Genomic DNA, 24994 nt, shown 5'->3' on the forward strand with positions numbered 1-24994 from the left:
GAAAAAGCACATGGGAAGAAGCAAGAGCAACAGAGCCATGGGAGGCCCCACAGCACAGCATTTAAATTGGAGCATGATGGAATAGTTCTCTCCCTTCCCCAGGCTTCATGCTTAGCTACAGAGCCATAGCCAAGTCCTTGGACCTCTGCTCCTATCCCACACCAAACTTTCCTACTCATCACCAGGTTGAACTACAGTGGAAGCTCCACACGTTCCTGTGTGATATGAGCTCAGACAGTACCCTTCATTCCAGGTGTCACCAAAAGCCACACTGTCCCTCCTGAGGACCCTTCCTCTGCTATGCTCACTCCTGACAGCTGGAGAAAAAAGGTCAGACATTCCCTCCAGCCCTCCATCTGCTGGAAACTTTAATTAAGCAGAGTGAAAGGAAAAACAGAAAGCCACAATCTTTCATTTTTGCTTCTGCTGTCTGGAAGAATCAAGGAAACATTTGGTGCCAGCAGAAGCTTCCAATACTCGGGGGCAGCATCCAGCTCCCCTGAACAGCCTAAACTACAACACACTCATGTCCTGGGGAGAACAGGAACACAAAAAACTATGCTCATAGTCGCAGACCAGAGGCTAAGAACACTCCAAGCTGCCCTCTGCTGAAGCCCAGACCACAACAGAAAGGAATTAGATTAGGACCAAATAAGCTCAAGATTTGCTTAAGGTCTTTACCCTGTTTCTTCAGCACCGGATCAGCACAACCTGACCTGAAACCAGATGAATGGTTGTAGTGATGATGTGGGTAGGAGCAATGTAAAGGCAGCTCTGAAGAATGCAAAAAGAAACTGGTATATTCATAAGCTCAGAAAGACTTGGAATCTCTTCAGAAGCATGTGGGAGGAAACAGAGTAAAGGAGATAGGAGAAGGAGGGAGTTTCATTATACGGAAACATTTCCATAAAGATACGAGCATTTAATAGATCCTTACATCTTTCCCCCATTCAGGTTATATAAAGCATTAATTAAAGCCAGTTATTCCCAGATATATCAGCTTGCAGATAAAGTTTGCCCTGCTGATTTGGCAGAATAGATAACTTTCCATTCAGCAAGTAAGATTCAGTTTGTCTGCTATCGCTAATACTTCACCCAGTCAGTTGGGACACCTTACGGCCCCACACAGTACAGAACCATGAATATCTGATGCACACGAGACAGCACACTGGGCTGTATCCAGGACTTACATTCTCCTTACAGGACTGATCACAGGATGAATAAAACACAAGGCAAAAGGCAACAGGAATTCTGGCCCAAAACACTGAAGACTAGGCCTGCTAAGTATACAGCAGTAAAGCCTGCAGGTAAACCCAGTGAAAATTCACAATAAGTATGTTACTACAACGCACTTGCCATTGATGACTCCATCAGGGTTGAGCATGGGGACAATCTTGAAAATGAAACATTTCCTCAGGAGATCAGCAATGGGATCACTGCTCACAAGGAACTCCAGGGTCCCCTTCATCACCCAGCTGGCGTTGCTTTCACCAGGATGAACACGGGCCATCAGAAAGACATAAGGACGACTGTCTGTAAAACAAAGCAAAGGCATGGAGATGTTATGCACAGAAGCTGCAGAGATACGATGCCAACTTTTTTTTTTAAGAGAGAATCTTACTAAACAGTTCATGGACAGAGCCTAATGAACCCCTGTTGCAAAGCAGACTAGCAATTTGGCAGAGAAAATTGTCTTGCTATCAGATACGTTATTTGCCATTCCCATGAAAAAGCACCCTCATTTGGCCTAGTTACACGTCTCCAAAAGCTCTCTGTATACACATGCTCAGAAGAGACCAAATTTGACAGCAGATTGTTTGAAAATCCCATCTGTGTTGAGCAAAATCCACAGATGGGCCAAGGGAAGAAGACAGAGGTAGACACCTGCCAAGCATAGAGAATAAAAGAAAAGGACAAAGCAATGATGTGTCTTAAAATTATCCTTCTGTGAATGTTCACAATCTCAGGCTGCTGTCACAAATCAACCTGACACATTTGCTTTAGTGGAAGCCACTATCTGACAGGGAATCACAACGATGCCATGATGTTTTTTGCAGCTCTGTCAGAGCACAGGCTCTCTAGTAAAGGGACAGAAAACAATCAAAGGTATCATCTGAGCATCCTTGTAAGCAAACGCTGATTTAGCAAGTTATGCTTCTATGTCCTCAGCTCCCAAAGCTGTACTAAAGTCCTTCAGTTTTCTAACAGCTTTACAAATCATTACTCAATTAATGTGAAACACAGAGGTGGAATCACAGAACCTTTTGAGTTGGAAAGGATCCTTAAAGGTCACTTGGTCCAACTCCTCTGCAAGGATGTAGACAGGTCTGGAAACAATCCCACATTCACCCCTTCCCATTCATAGGCATTTGATGGGCATGACCAGAGTCTCCACTCGAATTCATACAGAGCAATCATACTGTGGTCCAGTAAAGCAACCAGAACTCTGCTATTCAATAGCCGTGTACTAATCTTTATTTTTCCTTTATCATTCTTGCACCTTACCCTGAGATTAGTATATTTTCACTGCTGTGTATACATTAGTGCCCAAGGCGCTAATGGACTGTAAAAGATCCCTTCAGCCAATAGAGACATACTAGGAGTTCTGCTTACTTTTTATTACAAAAACATATATATATTAGAAAACAACCTCTATTCAGCTCCAGCTAGATGCTGTGCATTACAGTCTACCTTAGTAATGCTTTAAAACAGCAACAAGCAAAAACTACTTTTCACAAAGGCATCAGTTGCATTTTGCTATTTCCAAACATTTTCTTCTTTCTCCCATCATCATGATTTAGTGCTGTTTTGCAGGCTCATTGCTGAGCTAAACTTATGGGACTGTGTTGTTGTAGTTGAGAATGAGGCTCTTGAGGACTCCTAATGGACAACAGCTGTAAATAGCACAAAGCAAAATAAAACATGCTCCCTTGCAACTGATGAAAACGGCTTTAACTCCTGTCTCTTCTATACATTGGGAAAGCATGCAGCATGTTAATTGAGCGATTCTTTCTTCAGTTACTCTATGAGAAAACGAAACCACAAGAAAGGGTCTTCACATCTCAGAAATGGAAGGTTTGCCACAATTCAGCTAATTGAGGATACTGTGAGACTGGCAGAGATGTGAATTCTGCTCTCCTCAAGACTGATAAACCTCTGTCTAACATTCAACGTGACAAAAGCTTCTAGAGAGTCCTGATTTTAAACCCCAGGAAATAGTGGATCCATAGGATCCAGGTGGGGAAACATCTCTATTCCACTTAAAACTCCCTTTCTAAGCTTCACTCCCCTCCTGACAGGTATATTTGCAATGCCAAAATCACATCTCCGGGCACCAACTGGCCGGCAATAGTCAAGATTTCTGCACTTAGCTGAGCTGCTACACTTCATTCTTGATTCACTATGCCCCATAACAGCAGTGCTGATGAAGCCACCCCAGTGCTGCTGATCTGCTCTGGGACACACCTACTGTTCTGAAGTGTAATTTTGGTCCAGAGCCCCTTGATACCACCTTGTGCTACACTGCACCTCCTCAGGACACCGAGACACATGTTCTTCTATGTTTCCTTCAGGGCCCAGAACTGAGTTTGATGCTTCAAAATCCCCAAGTCAGTCCTTACACTGAATCCTCCCCAAGTCCTGGGGAAGCTGCCAGAAAGCTCAGGTTACCCATTTATCTCTGCAAAGCCCACATGACACGTAACCTTCACTGGGAATGTAAATAATAAAAAGAGTGAGCAGAGGAACCTTTTCGTGCTACATAAAGCCCCATCCAACAGATCTTGTCTCATTACTCTGTGCTACATTCTGACATGGCCAGGATATAACGTGCCACTAACAAAACCAGAGATGAGAGATTAAAGGCACTGATGCCTCTTGCAAAACATGGAGCAAAAACCCTTTGAGTAATAAATCTAACGTATCAACCACCTCCCACCTTCCCTTCTCTTTATTCATTTTAACTGTGGATATATGCATGAAAATAAGAGCTTTGTTCCTACAGTACTGCTAACTTGTTGCTTAATCTCCTGCCTATTGCAGGGATCTTCCTCTTGATTTTATCTGATTTGGAAGTTAGAAATCATGACATCAGTTGGGGAAAGATCAATCTGAAATAAAAGAATGAAACCCCGTTAACAAATCAATGTCTCGCCTCATAAAAAGAGGCACAGAAGGGAAATGAAGTGCACTTCCAGATGCCCTGACATGGGTTAAAATTCTATGCATTGTCAAGCTGCTATTTGGGCCACAGCGTTTGAAAGGGAACAAGGTTTTGAAATGACACAAGACTGGGATTTCATTAGGAGTCAAAGGGAATCATAAAGAGCGTGTGACAAATTCAACCTAGATCCAGGTCTTGACTGGAATGATTCTGGCTGTGCCTCTGCATACCTCTCATCCTATCAGCCCCAAGCCAGAGCCCACAAAACATAGGCCTTCCCTCCACTCCCCCTTATTCCTAAATACAACATGACTTTATCATGAGAGCTGCACAGATCAAAGGTTCAAGTTTACCCCCTGGACATAAGAGATAAACAAAGAAAGCCAACATTCCCACCCAACTTCATTATGTGTGACCTCTACAGCATATTCTGAGAGTCAAATGATGTGTAAAAAAGAGCATCAAACGCAGTTCTGCTGCGTGTATCACGGCTGCATCCTGCCTTGGATACATCTGAACTGCCCAAGGCTGCCTAGTTAAACAAAGTCTGACAAAGACAGGATATGGTGTGATGTACATCAAATATATTCAAGGAGAAGGAAAAAAAAAAACAACTTCAAATACTGAGATCACAGAAAACTTGAGACTGCTCTGAGGCAGAACCTGTGTTGGTCACTTTCCTCCGCTCCCCACCCAAAATCTTTCCCCAAGTTGTCACATTTTCAGTTACTCCACGATGTAATACTATGCTCCTCCATTTACCCCACCTCCTCCTTATTTCCTGACCCTGCATTTGGCAAAATCCTACTCAAAGAGACACATCTTAATGCAGAGGCAGCTTACCTAGTCTGACAGGGCCCACTGCTGTTTTCCAGAATTATCAGAGAGATAACCCTCCCTTAAATACACTTACACGATATGCGTTATCAATGGTCCTCATGGCAAAGAAGTGAATGTTACAAATCACCTTGGTTAACTGCTTTCTACCATCAAAGCTGGGTGAAGGTATTCCAGGCTCCAAGTTGCTTGGAAACATCCCTTAGTGGATGAGTTTTATGAATTCACTCACCAATGAATCAGAATGATTAGAAATGACTGCAGAGACCAATACATGTACAAAGCATCCAGACATAGTACAGTTTAACATCCTACTAAAGATGGATATTCTCGTTATTCTTTTTCTGGGTTATTCCCCCAGCCCCTTAACTCCAAGAAATTAGAATGTCAGGTTCTATAAATCATTTTGGGGCAGATCCCAAAATCCCAAATTCTGAAGGCAGATGGAAATTCTACACACATTTGACTAATATTCCATATGATGCAACTAAAAAACAACCAAGTGAACTAATACCTGATGAAACAAAAGCATACCTATAGCGAAGGATAGGGAAACAAGTCTGCAAAGAATCCTCAATGATGAGAAGCCTCAATGCTTTACTTAGAATCCTCAATGCTTAGAACACTCAATGTTTAGATCCCTCAATGGCTTAGAACAATCAATGCATAGAATCCTCAATGCTTAGAATTCCAATGCTTAACAGAGAATCCTCAATGCTTAGAAACCTCAATGCTTAGAAACCTCAATGCTTAGAAACATCAATGCTTAGCATCCTCAATGCACAGCTTAGAATCCTCAATGCTTAGAAAACTCTATGCATAGAGTCCTTAATGCTTAGACACCCCAATGCTTAGCTTACTCAATGTTAAGCAACCTCAATGCTTAGCTTAGAATTCTCATTGCTTAGAATTCTCCATGCACTGCTTAGAAACCTCAATGCTTAGTTTAGAATCTTCAATGCTTAGAATCCTCAGTGCTTAGAATCGTCAATGCTTAGAATCCTCAATGCTTAGAGAGCTCATTGCTTTGCATTCTCAAAGCATAAAATGCTCAATGCTTAGCATCATCAATGCTTAAAAATCTCAATGCATAGAGTCCTTAATGCTTAGAAACCTCAATGCTTATCACCCTCACTGCGTAGCTTCGTATCCCCAATGCTTAGAATCCTCAGTGCCTAGAATCCTCAATGCTTAGCATCCTCAATGCTTAGCTTAGCATGCTCAATGATTAGAATCCTCAATGCTTAGAAACCTAAATGCTTAGAAACCTCAAAGCATAGAGTCCTTAGTGCTTAGAAACCTCAATGCATAGAGTCCTTAATGCTTAGAATCCTCAATGCTTAGAAACCTCGATGCTTAGAAACCTCAAAGCATAGAGTCCTCAGTGCTTAGAAACTTCAATGCTTAGAATCCTCAATGCTTTCCATCCTCAATGCTCAGCATCCTCAATGTTTAGCTTAGAAACCTCAATGCGCAGAATCCTCAATGCTTAGAATCCTCATTGCTTAGAATCCTCAATGCTGAGAAACCTTATTGCTTTGAAACCTCAATGCTTAGATCCCTTAAAGCTTAGAAACCTCAATGCATAGAGTCCTTAATGCTTAGAATGATCAATGCTTAGAATCCTCAATGCTTAAAGTTCTTAATGCTTAGAAACCTCAATGGTGAGAATCCTCAATGATGAGAATCCTCAGTGCTTAGCATCCTCAATGCTGAGAATCCTCATTGCTTAGCACCCTCAATGCTTAGCTTAGAATCCTCAATGCTCAGAATCTGAAATACTCAGAAACCTCAATGCATAGCATCCTCAATGCTAAGAATCCTCAAAGCATAGAATCCTCAATGCCTAGAAACCTCAATGCTTACCAACCGCAATGCTTAGCTTAAAGTCCTCAAAGCTTAGAACACTCAATGCTTAGAAACCTCAATCCTTAGCATCCTCAATGCATAAAATACTCAATGCATGGAGTCCTTAATGCGTAGAAACCTCAATGCTTAGTATCCTCAATGATTAGAAACCTCATAGCTTAGAGACCTTAATTTTTAGTAACCTAAATGCTTAGAAACCTCAGTGCTTTGCACTCTCAATGCTCAGCATCCTCAGTGCTTAGTTTAGAACCCTCAATGCATAAAATCCTCAATGCATAGAATCCTCATTGCTTAGAATCCTCAACACTGAGAAACCTCAATACTTAGAATCCTACATGCTTAGCTTAGAATCCTCAATGCTGGGAATCCTCAATGATTAGCATCCTCAATGCTTAGAATCCTCAATGCCTAGCTTAGAATCCTCAATGCTTAGAATCCTTAATGCTTAGAATCCTCAATGCTTAGCATCCTCAATGCTAAGAATCCTCAATGCCTAGAAACCTCAATGCTTACCAACCGCAATGCTTAGCTTGAAATCCTCAAACCTTAGAACACTCAATGCTTAGAAACCTCAATCCTTAGCATCCTCAATGCTTAGCTTAGATTCCTCGATGCTTAGAATCCACAATGCTTATAATACTCAAAGCTTAGAATCCTCAATGCTTAGCATCCACAATGCATAAAAAACTCAATGCATAGAGTCCTTAATTTTTAGTAACCTCAATGCTTAGTATCCTCAATGATTAGAAACTTTATAGCTTAGAGACCTTAATTTTTAGTAACCTCAATGCTTAGAAACCTCAACGCTTTGCACCCTAAATGCTCAGAATCCTCAGTGCTTAGTTTAGAACCCTAAATGCATAAAATCCTCAATGCATACAATCCTCATTGCTTAGAATCCTCAACACTGAGAAACCTCAATACTTAGAATACTCAATGCCAAGCTTAGAAACCTCAATGCTTCGAATCCTCGATGCTTAGAAACCTCATTGCTTAGAAACCTAAATGCTCAACGTAGAATCTTCAATGCTTAGAATCCTCAATGATAAGAGCCCTAAATGCTTAGAAACCTCAACGTGTTGCATCCTCACATAAGAGCTTAGAATCGTCAATACTTAGAATCCTCATTCCTAAGAATCCTCAACGCTGAGAAATTTCATTGCTTTGAAACCTCAATGCTTAGCATCACAAATGCTTACAAACCTCAATGCATAGAGGCCTTAATGCTTAGAAACCTCAAAGATTAGAAAACGCAGTGCTTGGCTTAGAAACCTAAATGCTTAGAATCCTCAACGCTCAGCTAAGAATCATCAATGCTTAGAATCCTCAATTCGTAGCATCCTCAATGCTTAGCATCCTCAATGCTTAGCATCCTCAATGCTTAGCTTAGAATCCTAAAAGCTCAGGATCCTCAATGCTTAGAAACCTCAATGCACAGAGTCCTTAATGCTTAGAAACCTCAATACTTAGAATCCTCAGTGCTTAGCTTAGAATCCTCACTGCTTAGAAACCTCAACGCTTATAATCCTCAGTGCTTAGAATCCTCAATGCGTAGAATCCCCAATGCTTAGAAACCTCAATGCTTAGCATCCTCAATGCTTACAAACATCAATGCTGAGAAATTTTATTGTTTGAAACCTCATTGCTTAGCATCCCAAATGCTTACAAACCTCAATGCATAGAGGCCTTAATGCTTAGAAACCTCAAAGATTAGAAAACTCAATGCTTGGCTTAGAATCCTCAATGCTTAGAATCCTCAATGCCTAGAATCCTCAATGCTTAGAATCCTCAATGCTTAGAATCCTCACTGCTTAGAATCCTCACTGCTTAGAATCCTCACTGCTTAGAATCCTCAATGCTTAGAATCCTCAATGCTTAGAATCCGCAACACTGAGAAACCTCAATACTTAGAATACTCAATGCCAAGCTTAGAAACCTCAAAGCTTAGCATCCTCAATCCTTAGTATGCTCTATGCTTAGCTTAGAATCCTCAATGCTTAGAATCCTCAATGCTTAGCATCCTCCATGCACTGCTTAGGAACCTCAATGCCTAGAATCCTCATAGCTTAGAATCCTCAACGCTGAGAAATTTTATTGCTTGGAAACCTCAATACTTAGCATCCCTAATGCTTAGAAACCTCAATGCATAGAGCCCTTAATGCTTAGAAACCTCAAAGATTAGAAAACTCAATGCTTGGCTTAGAATCCTCAATGCTTAGAAACCTCAATGCATAGAGACCTTAAAGCTTAGAAACCTCAATGCTTAGAGTCCTTAATGCATAGAATCCTCAATACATAGAATCCACAATGCTTAGCATCCTCATTGCTTAGCATCCTCAATGCATACCTTAGAATCCTCAATGCTTAGAAACCTAAACGCGTAAAATCTTCAATGTGTAGAATGCTCATTTCTTAGAATCCTCAATGCTGAGAAACCTTATTGCTTAGAAACCTCAATGCTTAAAGTACTAAATGCTAAGAATCCTCAATGCATACCTTAGAATCCTCAATGCTAAGACTCCTCAATGCTTAGAATCCTCAATGCATAGCTTAGAATCCTCAATGCTTAGAATCCTCAATGCTTAGCTTAGAATCCTCAATGCTTAGAAACCTCAATGCTTAGAAACCTCAATGCACAGAGTCCTTAATGCTTAGAAACCTCAATAATTAGCATCCTCAGTGCTTAGCTTAGAATCCTCAATGCTTAGAAACCTCAATGCTTAGAATCCTCAGTGCATAGCATCCTCAACGCGTAGAATCCCCAATGCTTAGAAACTTCAATGCTTAGCATCCACAATCCTTAATATGCTCTATGCTTAGCTTAGAATCCTCAATGCTTAGAATCCACAATGCTTAGCATCATCCATGCATTTCTTAGAACCCTCAATGCCTAGAATCCTCATTCCTTAGAATCCTCAACGCTGAGAAATTTCATTGCTTTGAAACCCCAATGCTTAGCATCCCAAATGCTTACAAACCTCAATGCATAGCGGCCTTAATGCTTAGAAACCTCAAAGATTAGAAAACTCAGTACTTGGCTTAGAAACCTAAATGCTTAGAATCCTCAACGCTCAGCTTAGAATCATCAATGCTTAGAATCCTCAATGCTTAGAATCCTCAATGCTTAGCATCCTCAATGCTTAGAATCCTCAATGCTTAGCTTAGAATCCTAAAAGCTCAGGATCCTCAATGCTAGAAACCTCAATGCACAGAGTCCTTAATGCTTAGAAACCTCAATACTTAGAATCCTCAGTGCTTAGCTTAGAATCCTCACTGCTTAGAAACCTCAACGCTTATAATCCTCAGTGCTTAGCATCCTCAACGCGTAGAATCCCCAATGCTTAGAAACCTCAATGCTTAGCATCCTCAATCCTTAGCATGCTCTATGCTTAGCTTAGAATCCCCAATGCTTAGAATCCTCAATGCTTACAAACATCAATGCTGAGAAATTTTATTGTTTGAAACCTCATTGCTTAGCATCCTAAATGCTTACAAACCTCAATGCATAGAGGCCTTAATGCTTAGAAACCTCAAAGATTAGAAAACTCAATGCTTGGCTTAGAATCCTCAATGCTTAGAATCCTCAATGCTTAGAATCTTCAATGCTTAGAATCCACCATGCATAGCTTAGAATCCTCAATGCTTAGAATCCTCATTACATAGCTTAGAATCCTCAATGCTTAGAATCGTCAATGCTTAGCATCATCAATGCTTAGCATCCTCAATGCTTAGCATCCTCAATGCATAGAATCCTCAATGCTTAGAATCCTCAATGCTTAGAATCCTCAATGCTTAGAATCCTCAATGCTTAGAATCCTCAATGCTTAGCTTAGAAACCTCAATGCTTAGAATCCTCAATGCTTAGAATCCTCAATGCTTAGAATCCTCAATGCTTAGAATCCTCAATGCTTAGAATCCTCATTGCTTAGAATCCTCAATGCTTAGAATCCTCAATGCTTAGAATCCTCAATGCCTAGCTTAGAATCCTCGATGCTTAGAATCCTCGATGCTTAGAATCCTCAATGCTTAGAATCCTCAGTTCTTAGAATCCTCAATGCTTAGAATCCTCAAAGCTCAGGATCCTCAATGCTTAGAAACCTCAATGCACAGAGTCCTTAATGCTTAGAAACCTCAATTCTTAGAATCCTCAGTGCTTAGCTTAGATTCCTCACTGCTTAGAAACCTCAGTGCTTAGAATCCTCAGTGCTTAGCATCCTCAACGCGTAGAATCCCCAATGCTTAGAAACCTCAGTGCTTAGCATCCTCAATCCTTAGCATGCTCTATGCTTAGCTTAGAATCCTCAATGCTTAGAATCCTCAATGCTTAAAAACCTCAATGCTGAGAAATTTTATTGTTTGAAATCTCATTGCTTAGCATCCCAAATGCTTACAAACCTCAATGCATAGAGGCCTTAATGCTTAGAAACCTCAAAGATTGGAAAACTCAATGCATGGCTTAGAATCCTCAATGCTTAGAAGCCACAATGCTTAGAATCTTCAATGCTTAGAATCCACCATGCATAGCTTAGAATCCTCAATGCTTAGAATCCTCATTACATAGCTTAGAATCCTCAATGCTTAGAATCGTCAATGCTTAGCATCCTCAATGCTTAGCATCCTCAATGCTTAGCATCCTCAATGCTTAGAATCCTCAATGCTTTGAATCCTCAATGCTTAGAATCCTCAATGCTTAGAATCCTCAATGCTTAGAATCCTCACTGCTTAGAAACCTGAATGCTTAGAATCCTCAATGCTTAGAATCCTCAATGCTTAGCTTAGAAACCTCAATGCTTAGAATCCCCAATGTTTAGAATCCTCAATGCTTAGAATCCTCAATGCTTAGAATCCTCAATGCCTAGCTTAGAATCCTCGATGCTTAGAATCCTCAATGCTTAGAATCCTCAATGCTTAGAATCCTCATTGCTTAGAATCCTCAATGCTTAGAATCCTCAATGCTTAGAATCCTCGATGCTTAGAATCCTCAATGATTAGAATCCTCAGTGCTTAGAATCCTCAATGCTTAGAATCCTCAATGCTTAGCATCCTCAATGCTTAGCTTAGAATCCTCAAAGCTCAGGATCCTCAATGCTTAGAAACCTCAATGCACAGAGTCCTTAATGCTTAGAAACCTCAATACTTAGCATCCTCAGTGCTTAGCTTAGAATCCTCACTGCTTAGAATCCTCAGTGCTTAGCATCCTCAACGCGTAGAATCCCCAATGCTTAGAAACCTCAATGCTTAGCATCCTCAATCCTTAGTATGCTCTATGCTTAGCTTAGAATCCTCAATGCTTACAATCCTCAATGCTTACAAACCTCAATGCTGAGAAATTTTATTGTTTGAAACCTCATTGCTTAGCATCCCAAATGATTACAAACCTCAATGCATAGAGGCCTTAATGCTTAGAAAACTCAAAGATTAGAAAACTCAATGCTTGGCTTAGAATCCTCAATGCTTAGAATCCTCAATGCATAGCTCAGAATCCTCAATGCTTAGAATCCTCAATGCATAGATTAGAATCCTCAATGCTTAGAATCCTCAATGCTTAGCATCCTCCATGCTTAGAATCCTCCAGGCTTAGAATCCTCAATGCTTACAATCCTCAATGCTTAGCATCCTCAATGCCATGCTTAGAATCCTCAGTGCTTAGCATCCTCAATGCGTAGAATCCCCAATGCTTAGAAACCTCAATGCTTAGCATCCTCAATCCATAGTATGCTCTATGCTTAGCTTAGAATCCTCAATGCTTAGAATCCTCAATGCTTAGCATCCTCATTGCTTAGCTTCGAATCCTGAAAGCTCAGAATCCTCACTGCTTAGGAAGCTCAATGATTAGCATCCTCCATGCATGCATAGAAACCTCAATGCGTAGAATCCTCATTGCTTAGAAATATATTGCTCTGAAACCTCAATGCTTAGCATCCCTAATGCTTACAAACCTCAGTGCATAGAGGCCTTAATGTTTAGAAACCTCAAAGATTAGAAAACTCAGTGCTTGGCTTAGAATCCTCAATGCTTAGAATCCTCAATGCTTAGCACCCTCAATGCTTAGCATCCTCAATGCTTAGAATCCTCAATGCTTAGAATCCTCAATGCTTAGAAACCTCAATGCTTAGAATCATCAATGCTTAGAATCCTCAATGCTTAGAATCCTCAATGCATAGAATCCTCAGCGCTTAGCATCCTCAATGCTTATCATCCTCATTACATAGCTTAGAATCCTCAATGCTTAGCATCCTCAATGTTTAGCATCCTCAATGCTTAGAATCCTCAATGCTTAGAATCCGCAATGCTTAGAATCCGCAATGCTTAGAATCCTGAATGCTTAGCATCCTCAATACTTAGCATCCTCAATGCTTAGAATCCTCAATGCTTAGAATCCTCAATGCTTAGAAACCTCAATGCTTAGAATCCTCAATGCTTAGAATCCGCAATGCTTAGAATCCTCAATGCTTAGAATCCGCAATGCTTAGAATCCTCAATGCTTAGCATCCTCAAAGCTTAGCTTAGAAACCTCAATGCTTAGAATCCTCATTGCTTAAAATCCTCAATGCTTAGAATCCTCAATGCTTAGCATCCTCAATGCTTAGAATCGTCAATGCTTAGCATCCTCAATGCTTAGCATCCTCAATGCTTAGATTAGATACCTCAATGCTTAGAATCCTCAATGCCTAGCTTAGAATCATCAATGCTTAGAATCCTCAATGCTTAGAATCCTCAATGCTTAGAATCGTCAATTCTTAGAATCCTCAATGCTAACAATCCTCAATGCTTAGAATCCTCAATGCTTAGCTTATAATCCTCAATGCTTAGAATCCTCAATGCCTAGAATCCTCAATGCTTAGAATCCTCCATGCATTGCTTAGAATCCTCAATGCTTAGAATCCTCAATGCTTAGCATCCTCAATGCTTAGCATCCTCATTGCTTAGTTTAGAATCCTCAAAGCTCAGAATCCTCAATGCTCAGAAACCTCAATGCTTAGCATCCTCAATGCTTAGCAACCTCAATGCTTAGAATCGTCAATGCTTACAATCCTCAATGCTTAGAATCCTCACTGCTTAGAATCCTCAATGCTTAGCATCCTCAAAGCTTAGAATCCTCAAAGCTTATAATCCTCAATGCATAGCATCCTCAATGCTTAGTATCCTCATTGCTTAGAATCCTCAATGCTTAGAATCCTCAATGCTTAGAATCCTCAATGCTTAGCATCCTCAATGCTTAGCATCCTCATTGCTTAGCATCCTCATAACTTAGCTTAGAATCCTCAAAGCTCAGAATCCTCAATGCTTAGGAACCTCAATGCTTAGCATCCTCCATGCATTGCTTAGAAACCCCAATGCGCAGAATCCTCATTGCTTAAAAATTTTATTGCTCTGAAACCTCAATGCTTAGCAACCCTAATGCTTACATACCTCAATGCATAGAGGCCTTAATGTTTAGAAAAAAAGATTAGAAAACTCAATGCTAGGCTTAGAATCCTCAATGCTTAGAATCCTCAATGCTTAGCATCCTCAATGCTTAGCATCCTCAATGCTTAGAATCCTCAATGCTTAGAATCCTCAATGCTTCGCATCCTCAATGCCTAGCTTAGAAACCTCAATACTTAGAATCCTCAATGCTTAGCATCCTCATTACATAGCTTAGAATCCTCAATGCTTAGGATCCTCAATGCTTAGCATCCTCAATGCTTAGCATACTCATTGCTTAGCATCCTCATTGCTTAGCTCAGAATCCTCAAAGCTCAGAATCCTCACAGCTTAGGAACCTCAATGCTTAGCATCCTCCATGCATTGCTTAGAAACCTCAATGCGCAGAATCCTCATTGCTTAGAAATTTTATTGCTCTGAAAGCTCAATGCTTAGCATCCCTAATGCTTACAAACCTCAATGCATAGAGGCCTTAATGTTTAGAAACTTCAAAGATTAGAAAACTCAATGCTTGGCTTAGAATCCTCAATGCTTAGCATCCTCAATGCTTAGCATCCTCAATGCTTAGAATCCTCAATGCTTAGCATCCTCAATGCTTAGCATCCTCAATGCTTAACATCCTCAATGCTTGACATCCTCAGTGCTTGGCATCCTCAATGCTTAGAATCCTCAATGCTTAGAATCCTCAATGCTTAGAATCCTCAATGCTTAGCATCCTCCATGCATTGCTTAGAATCCTCAATAGTTAGAATCCTCAATGCTTCGCATCCTCAATGCTTAGCGTAGAAAACAATATGCTTAGAATCCTCAATGCTTAGCATCCTCAATGCTTAGCATCCTCAATGCTTGGCTTAGAATCCTCAAAGCTCAGAATCCTCACTGCTTAGGAACCTCAATGCTTAGCATCCTCCATGCATTGCTTAGAAACCTCAATGCGTAGAATCATCATTGCTTAGAAATTTTATTGCTCTGAAACCTCAATGCTTAGCATCCCTAATGCTTACAAACCTCATTGCATAGAGGCCTTAATGTTTAGAAACCTCAAAGATTAGAAAACTCAATGCTTGGCCTAGAATCCCCAATGCTTAGAATCCTCAATGCTTAGAATCCTCAATGATTAGAATCCTCAATGATTAGAAACCTTAATGCACAGAGTCCTTAATGCTTAGAAACCTCAATACGTAGCATCCTCAGTGCTTAGCTTAGAATCCTCACTGCTTAGAAACCTGAATGCTTAGAATCCTCAATGCTTAGATTCCTCAGTGCTTAGCATCCTCAACGCGTAGAATCCCCAATGCTTAGAAACCTCAATGCTTAGCATCCTCAATCCTTAGTATGCTCTATGCTTCACTTAGAATCCTCAATGCTTAGAATCCTCAATGCTTAGAATCCTCAATGCTAACAAACCTCAATGCTTAGAAATTTTATTGTTTGAAACCTCATTGCTTAGCATCCCAAATGCTCACAAACCTCAATGCATAGAGGCCTTAATGCTTAGAAACCTCAAAGATTAGAAAACTCAGTGCTTGGCTTAGAATTCTCAATGCTTAGAATCCTCAACGCTCAGCTTAGAATCCTCAGTGCTTAGAATCCTCAATGCTTAGAATCCTCAATGCTTAGAAACCTCAATGCACAGAGTCCTTAATGCTTAGAAACCTCAATACTTAGCATCATCATTGCTTAGCTTAGAATCCTCACTGCTTAGAAACCTGAATGCTTAGAATTCTCAATGCTTAGAATCCTCAATGCATAGCTTAGAATCCTCAATTCTTAGAATCCTCAATGCTTAGAAACCTCAATGCTTATAGTTTTCAATGCTTAACATCCTCAATGCTTAGAATCCTCAATGCATAGCTTAGAATCCTCAATTCTTAGAATCCTCAATGCTTAGAATCCTCAATGCTTAGAATCCTCAATGCTTAGCATCCTCAATGCTTAGAATCCTCAATGCTTAGCATCCTCAAAGCTGAGGATCCTCAATGCTTAGAAACGTCAATGCACAGAGTCCTTAATGCTTAGAAACCTCAATACTTAGCATCCTCAATGGTAAGCATCCTCATTATGATGCTTAGAATCCTCAATGCTTAGAATCCTCAATGCTTACCATCCTCAATGCTTAGCATCCTCATTGCTTAGAATCCTCATTGCTTAGCTTAGAATCCTCAAAGCTCAGAATCCTCGGTGCATAGAAACCTCAATGCTTAGCATCCTTAATGATTAGAATCCTCAATGCTTAGAATCCTCAACGCTTAGAATCCTCAGTGCTTAGAATCCTCAATGCTTAGAATCCTCAATGCTTAGAATCCTCAATGCACAGAGTCCTTAATGCTTAGAAACCTCAATACTTAGTATCCTCAGTGCTTAGCTTAGAATCCTCACTGCTTAGAAACCTGAATGCTTAGAGTCCTCAATGCTTAGAATCCTCAATGCTTAGAATCCTCAATGCTTAGAATCCTCAATGCTTAGCATCCTCAACGCGTAGAATCCCCAATGCTTAGAAACCTCAATGCTTAGCATACTCAATCCTTAGTATGCTCTATGCTTAGCTAAGAATCCTCAATGCTTAGAATCCTCAATGCTTACAAACGTCAATGCTGAGAAATTTCATTGTTTGAAACCTCATTGCTTAGAATCCTCAATGCTTACAAACCTCAATGCATAGAGTCCTTAATGCTTATTAACCTCAAAGATTAGAAAATTCAATGCTTGGCTTAGAATCCTCAATGCTTAGAATCCTCAATGCTTAGAATCCTCAATGCCTAGATTAGAATCCTCAATAGTTAGAATCCTCAATGCTTCGCATCTTCATTACATAGCTTAGAATCCTCAATGCTTACAAACCTCAATGCATAGAGTCCTTAATGCTTATTAACCTCAAAGATTAGAAAATTCAATGCTTGGCTTAGAATCCTCAATGCTTAGAATCCTCAATGCTTAGAATCCTCAATGCCTAGATTAGAATCCTCAATAGTTAGAATCCTCAATGCTTCGCATCTTCATTACATAGCTTAGAATCCTCAATGCTTAGAATCCTCAATGCTTAGCATCCTCAATGCTTAGCATCCTCATTGCTTAGATTAGAATCCTCGGAGCTTAGCATCCTCAATGCTTAGCATCCTCAATGCTTAGAATCCTCAATGCATAGCATCCTCATTACATATCTTAGAATCCTCAATGCTTAGAATCCTCAATGCTTAGCATCCTCAATGCTTAGCATCCTCAATGCTTAGCATCCTCATTGCTTAGCTTAGAATCCTCGGTGCTTAGAAACCTCAATGCTTAGCATCCTCAAAGCTTATAATCCTCAATGCTTAGCATCCTCAATGCTTAGCATCCTCAATGCTTAGCATCCTCAATGCTTACAAACTTCAGTGCATAGAGGCCTTAATGTTTAGAAACCTCAAAGATTAGAAAACTCAATGCTTCGCTTAGAATCCTCAATGCTTAGAATCCTCAATGCCTAGCTAAGAATCCTCAATGCTTAGAATCCTCAATGCTTAGAATCCTCAATGCTTAGAAACCTCAATGCACAGAGTCCCTAATGCTTAGAAACCTCAATACTTAGCATCCTCAGTGCTTATCTTAGAATCCTCACTGCATAGAAACCTTAATGCATAGAATCCTCAATGCTTAGAATCCTCAATGCTTAGCTTAGAAACCTCAATGCTTAGAATCCTCAATGCTTAACATCCTCAATGCTTAGCTTAGAATCCTCAATGCTTAGAATCCTCAATGCTTAGAATCCTCAATGCTTAGCATCCTCAATGCTTAGCTTAGAATCCTCAAAGCTCAGGATCCTCAATTCTTACAAACCTCAATGCATAGAGGCCTTAATGCTTAGAAACCTCAAAGATTAGAAAATTGAATGCTTGGCTTAGAATCCTCAATGCTTAGAATCCTCAATGCTTCGCATCCTCAATGCTTAGCATCCTCATTGCTTAGCTTAGACTCCTCAAAGCTCAGAATCCTCGGTGCATAGAAACCTCAATGCTTAGCATCTTCAATGCTTAGCATCCTCAAAGCTTAGAATCCTCAATGCTTAGCATCCTCAATGCTTAGAATTTTCAATGCTTAGAATCCTCGATGCGTAGAAACCTCAATGCACAGAGTCCTTAATGCTTAGAAACCTCAATACTTAGCATCCTCAGTGCTTAGCTTAGAATACTCACTGCTTAGAAACCTCAGTGCTTAGAATCCTCAGTGCTTAGCATCCTCAACGCGTAGAATCCCCAATGCTTAGAAACCTCAGTGCTTAGCATCCTCAATCCTTAGTATGCTCTATGCTTAGCTTAGAATCCTCAATGCTTAGAATCCTCAATGCTTACAAACCTCAATGCTGAGAAATTTTATTGTTTGAAACCTCATTGCTTAGAATCCTCAATGCTTACAAACCTCAATGCATAGAGGCCTGAATGCTTAGAAACCTCAATGATTAGAAAATTCAATGCTTGGCTTAGACTCCTCATAGCTTAGAATCCTCAATGCTTAGAATCCTCCATGCATTGCTTAGAATCCTCAATAGTTAGAATCCTCAATGCTTCGCATCCTCAATGCTTAGCTTAGAAACCTCAATACTTAGAATCCTCAATGCTTAGCATCCTCATTACATAGCTTAGAATCCTCAATGCTTCGCATCCTCAGTGCTTAGCTTAGAAACCTCAATACTTAGAATCCTCAATGCTTAGCATCCTCATTACATAGCTTAGAATCCTCAATGCTTAGAATCCTCAATGCTTAGCATCCTCAATGCATAGCATCCTCAATGCTTAGAATCCTCAATGCTTAGCATCATCAATGCTTAGCATCCTCAATGCTTAGAATCCTCAATGCTTAGAATCCTCCATGCATTGCTTAGAATCCTCAATAGTTAGAATCCTCAATGCTTAGCATCCTCATTACACAGCTTAGAATCCTCAATGCTTAGAATCCTCAATGCTTAGCATCCTCAATGCTTAGCATCCTCAATGCTTAGCATCCTAAAAGCTTAGCATCCTCAATGCTTAGCATCCTCAATGCTTAGCATCCTCAATGCTTAGCATCCTCAATGCTTAGAATCCTCAATGCTTTGCTTAGAAACCTCAATGCTTAGAATCCTCAATGCTTAGAATCCTCAATGCTTAGAATCCTCAATGCTTAGAATCCTCCATGCATTGCTTAGAATCCTCAATAGTTAGAATCCTCAATGCTTCGCAACCTCAATGCTTAGCTTAGAATCCTCAATGCTTAGAATCCTCAATGTTTAGCATCCTCAAAGCTTAGAATTCTCAATGCTTAGCATCCTCAATGCTTAGCATCCTCAATGCATAGAATCCTCAATGCTTAGAATCCTCAATGCTTAGCATCCTCAATGCTTTGCATCCTCAATGCTTAGCATCCTCAATGCTTAGCATCCTCAATGTTTTGCTTAGAAACCTCAATGCTTAGAATCCTCAATGCTTAGAATCCTCAATGCCTAGCTTAGAATCCTCAATGCTTAGAATCCTCAATGCTTAGAATCCTCAATGCTTAGCATCCTCAATGCTTAGCATCCTCAATGCTTAGCTTAGAAACCTTAATGCTTAGAATCCTCAATGCTTAGAATCCTCAATGCTTAGAATCCTCAATGCTTAGAATCCTCAATGCTTAGCATCCTCAATGCTTCGCTTAGAATCCTCAAAGCTCAGGATCCTCAATGCTTAGAAACCTCAATGCACAGAGTCCTTTATGCTTAGAAACCTCAATAATTAGCATCCTCAGTGCTTAGCTTAGAATCCTCAATGCTTAGCATCCTCATTGCTTAGCATCCTCATTGCTTAGCATCCTCATTGCTTAGCTTAGAATCCTCAATGCTTAGCATCCTCAATGCTTAGCATCCTCAATGCTTAGCGTCCTCAATGCTTAGCGTCCTCAATGCTTAGCGTCCTCAATCCTTAGCATCCTCAATGCTTAGCATCCTCAATGCTTTGCTTAGAAACCTCAATGCTTAGAATCCTCAATGGTTAGAATCCTCAATGCTTAGAATCCTCAATGGTTAGAATCCTCAATGCTTAGAATTCTTAGCATCCTCAATGCTTAGCCTACTCATTGCTTAGCATCCTCATTTCTTAGCTTAGAATCCTCAAAGATCAGAATCCTCACTGCTTAGGAACCTCAATGCTTAGCATCCTCCATGCATTGCTTAGAAACCTCAATGCGTAGAATCCCCATTGCTTAGAAATTTTATTGCTCTGAAACCTCAATGCTTAGCATCCCTAATGCTTACAAACCTCAGTGCATAGAGGCCATAATGTTTAGAAACCTCAAAGATTAGAAAACTCAATGCTTGGCTTAGAATCCCCAATGCTTAGAATCCTCAATGCCTCGCTTAGAATCCTCAATGCTTAGAATCGTCAATGCTTAGAATCGTCAATGCTTAGAATCCTCAATGCTTAGCATCCTCAATGCTTTGCATCCTCAATGCTTAGCATCCTCAATGGTTAGCATCCTCAATGTTTTGCTTAGAAACCTCAATGCTTAGAATCCTCAATGCTTAGAATCCTCAATGCCTAGCTTAGAATCCTCAATGCTTAGAATCCTCAATGCTTAGAATCCTCAATGCTTAGAATCCTCAATGCTTAGCATCCTCAATACTTAGCATCCTCAATGCTTAGCATCCTCAATGCTTAGCTTAGAAACCTCAGTGCTTAGAATCCTCAATGCTTAGAATCCTCAATGCTTAGAATCCTCAATGCCTAGATTAGAATCCTCAATGCTTAGAATCCTCATAGCTTAGAATCCTCAGTGCTTAGAATCCTCCATGCATTGCTTAGAATCCTCAATAGTTAGAATCCTCAATGCTTCGCATCCTCAATGCTTAGCTTAGAAACCTCAATACTTAGAATCCTCAATGCATAGCATCCTCATTACATAGCTTAGAATCCTCAATGCTTAGCATCCTCATTGCTTAGCATCCTCATTGCTTAGCATCCTCATTGCTTAGCATCCTCATTGCTTAGCTTAGCATCCTCAATGCTTAGCATCCTCAATGCGTAGCGTCCTCAATGCTTAGCGTCCTCAATGCTTAGCATCCTCAATGCTTTGCTTAGAAACCTCAATGCTTAGAATCCTCAATGGTTAGAATCCTCAGTGCTTAGAATCCTCAATGCTTAGAATCCTCAATGCTTAGAATGCTTAGCATCCTCAATGCTTAGCATACTCATTGCTTAGCATCCTCATTTCTTAGCTTAGAATCCTGAAAGCTCAGAATCCTCACTGCTTAGGAACCTCAATGCTTAGCATCCTCCATGCATTGCTTAGTAACCTCAATGCGTAGAATCCCCATTGCTTAGAAATTTTATTGCTCTAAAACCTCAATGCTTAGCATCCCTAATGCTTACAAACCTCAGTGCATAGAGGCCTTAATGTTTAGAAACCTCAAATATTAGAAAACTCAATGCTTGGCTTAGCATCCTCAATGCTTAGAATCCTCAATGCCTCGCTTAGAATCCTCAATGCTTAGAATCCTCAATGCTTAGAATCCTCAATGCTTAGCTTAGAAACCTCAAAGCACAGAGTCCTTGATGCTTAGAAACCTCAATACTTAGCATCCTCAGTGCTTAGATTAGAATCCTCACTGCTTAGAAACCTGAATGCTTAGAATCGTCAATGCTTATAATCCTCAATGCTTAGCATCCTCAATGCTTAGAATCCTCAATGCTTAGCTTAGAATCCTCAAAGCACAGGATCCTCAATGCTTACAAACCTCAATGCATAGAGGCCTTAATGCTTAGAAACCTAAAAGATTAGAAAACTGAATGCATGGCTTAGAATCCTCAATGCTTAGAATCCTCATTGCTTCGCATCCTCAATGCTTAGCTTAGAAACCTCAATACTTAGAATCCTCAATGGTTAGCATCCTCATTACATAGCTTAGAATCCTCAATGCTTAGCATCCTCAATGCTTAGCATCCTCAATGCTTAGCATCCTCATTGCTTAGCATCCTCATTGCTTAGCTTAGAATCCTCAAAGCTCAGAATCCTCGGTGCATAGAAACCTCAATGCTTAGCATCCTCAATGCTTAGCATCCTCAATGCTTAGAATCCTCAATGCTTAGCATCCTCAATGATTAGCATCCTCAATGCTTAGAAAACTCAATGCTTAGTATCCTCAATGCTTCGAATCCTCAATGCTTAGCATCCTCAATGCTTAGCTTAGAAAACTCAATGCTTAGAATCCTCAATGCTTAGAAACCTCAATGCACAGGGTCCTTAATGCTTAGAATCCTCAATACTTAGCATCCTCAATGCTTAGCTTAGAAACCTCAATGCTTAGAATTCTCAATGCTTAACATCCTCAATGTTTAGAATCCTCAATGCATAGCTTAGAATCCTCAATGCTTAGAATCCTCAATGCTTAGAATCCTCAATGCTTAGCAACCTCAATGCTTCGCATCCTCATTGCTTAGCTTAGAATCCTCAATACTTAGAATCCTCAATGCTTAGCATCCTCATTACATAGCTTAGAATCCTCAATGCTTAGAATCCTCAATGCTTAGCATCATCAATGCTTAGCATCCTCATTGCTTAGCTTAGAATCCTCGGTGCTTAGAAACCTCAATGCCTAGCATCCTCAATGCTTAGCATCCTCAATGCTTAGCACCTCAATGCTTAGAATTTTCAATGCTTAGCATCCTCAAAGCTTATAATCCTCAATGCTTATAATCCTCAATGCTTAGCTTCCTCAATGCTTAGCATCCTCAATGATTAGCATCCTCAATGCTTAGAATCCTCAATGCTTATAATCCTCAATGCTTAGCATCCTCAATGCTTAGCATCCTCAATGCTTTGCTTAGAATCCTCAATGCTTAGAATCCTCAATGCTTAGAATCCTCAATGCTTAGCATCCTCATTGCTTAGCATCGTCAATGCTTAGCATCCTCATTGCTTAGCTTAGAATCCTCAAAGCTCAGAATCCTCACTGCTTAGGAACCTCAATGCTTAGCATCCTCCATGCATTGCTTAGTAACCTCAATGCGTAGAATCCCCATTGCTTAGAAATTTTATTGCTCTGAAACCTCAATGCTTAGAATCCCTAATGCTTACAAACCTCATTGCATAGAGGCCTTAATGTTTAGAAACCTCAAATATTAGAAAACTCAATGCTTGGCTTAGAATCCTCAATGCTTAGAATCCTCAATGCCTAGCTAAGAATCCTCAATGCTTAGAATCCTCAATGCTTAGAATCCTCAATGTTTAGCTTAGAAACCTCAAAGCACAGAGTCCTTGATGCTTAGAAACCTCAATACTTAGCATCCTCAGTGCTTAGATTAGAATCCTCACTGCTTAGAAACCTGAATGCTTAGAATCCTCAATGCTTATAATCCTCAATGCTTAGCTTAGAAACCTCAATGCTTTGAATTCTCAATGCTTAACATCCTCAATGTTTAGAATCCTCAATGCATAGCTTAGAATCCTCAATGCTTAGCATCCTCAATGCTTACAAACCTCAATGCATAGAGGCCTTAATGCTTAGAAACCTCAAAGATTAGAAAACTGAATGCTTGGCTTAGAATCCTCAATGCTTAGAATCCTCAATGCTTCGCATCCTCAATGCTTAGCTTAGAAACCTCAATACTTAGAATCCTCAATGCTTCGCATCCTCATTACATAGCTTAGAATCCTCAATGCTTAGAATCCTCAATGCTTAGCATCCTCAATGCTTAGCATCCTCAATGCTTAGCATCCTCATTGCTTAGCATCCTCATTGCTTAGCTTAGAATCCTCAAAGCTCAGAATCCTCGGTGCATAGAAACCTCAATGCTTAGCATCCTCAATGCTTAGCATCCTCAATGCTTAGAATCCTCAATGCTTAGCATCCTCAATGATTAGCATCCTCAATGCTTAGAAACCTCAATGCTTAGAATCCTCAATGCTTCGAATCCTCAATGCTTAGCTTAGAAAACTCAATGCTTAGAATCCTCAATGCTTAGAAACCTCAATGCACAGGGTCCTTAATGCTTAGAATCCTCAATACTTAGCATCCTCAATGCTTAGCTTAGAAACCTCAATGCTTAGAATTCTCAATGCTTAACATCCTCAATGTTTAGAATCCTCAATGCATAGCTTAGAATCCTCAATGCTTAGAATCCTCAATGCTTAGAATCCTCAATGCTTAGCAACCTCAATGCTTAGCATCCTCAATGCCTAGAATCCTCAATGCTTAGCTTAGAAACCTCAATGCTTAGAATCCTCAATGCTTAGAATCCTCAATGCTTAGAATCCTCAATGCTTAGCATCCTCAATGCTTAGCTTAGAACACTCAATGCTTAGCATCCTCAATGCTTAACAGCCTCAATGCTTAGCATCCTCAATGCTTAGCATCCTCAATGCTTAGCATCCTCATTGCTTAGAAACCTCAATGCACAGAGTCCTTAATGCTTAGAAACATCAATACTTAGCATCGTCAATGCTTAGCATAGAATCCTCACTGCTTAGAAACCTGAATGCTTAGAATCCTCAATGCTTAGAATCCTCAATGCTTAGCTTAGAAACCCCAATGCTTATAATTCTCAATGCTTAACATCCTCAATGTTTAGAATCCTCAATGCATAGCATAGAATCCTCAATGCTTAGAATCCTCAATGCTTAGCATCCTCAATGCTTAGCATCCTCAATGCCTAGAATCCTCAATGCTTAGCATAGAAACCTCAATGCTTAGAATCCTCAATGCTTAGAATCCTC

General features: G+C 40.1%; 1 protein-coding gene across 1 annotated transcript in view; it reads right to left on the reverse strand.

The window, feature by feature from the left end:
• Positions 1-508: 508 nt before the first annotated feature.
• LOC146752855 (uncharacterized) overlaps positions 509-24994 on the reverse strand; it is a 112639-nt gene continuing 88153 nt past the window's right edge. The window contains exons 4-6 of the mRNA XM_085531301.1: positions 1357-1533; positions 682-774; positions 509-531 (exon numbers count right to left, since the gene is read on the reverse strand). Coding sequence (XP_085387427.1) covers positions 509-531; positions 682-774; positions 1357-1533 — 293 coding nt within the window. The remainder of the gene's footprint in view (positions 532-681; positions 775-1356; positions 1534-24994) is intronic.

The sequence above is a fragment of the Coturnix japonica genome, unplaced genomic scaffold, assembly GCF_054131305.1.
Source record: "Coturnix japonica strain WE unplaced genomic scaffold, WE-NBRP24 Scf041, whole genome shotgun sequence".
Taxonomy (NCBI): domain Eukaryota; kingdom Metazoa; phylum Chordata; class Aves; order Galliformes; family Phasianidae; genus Coturnix; species Coturnix japonica.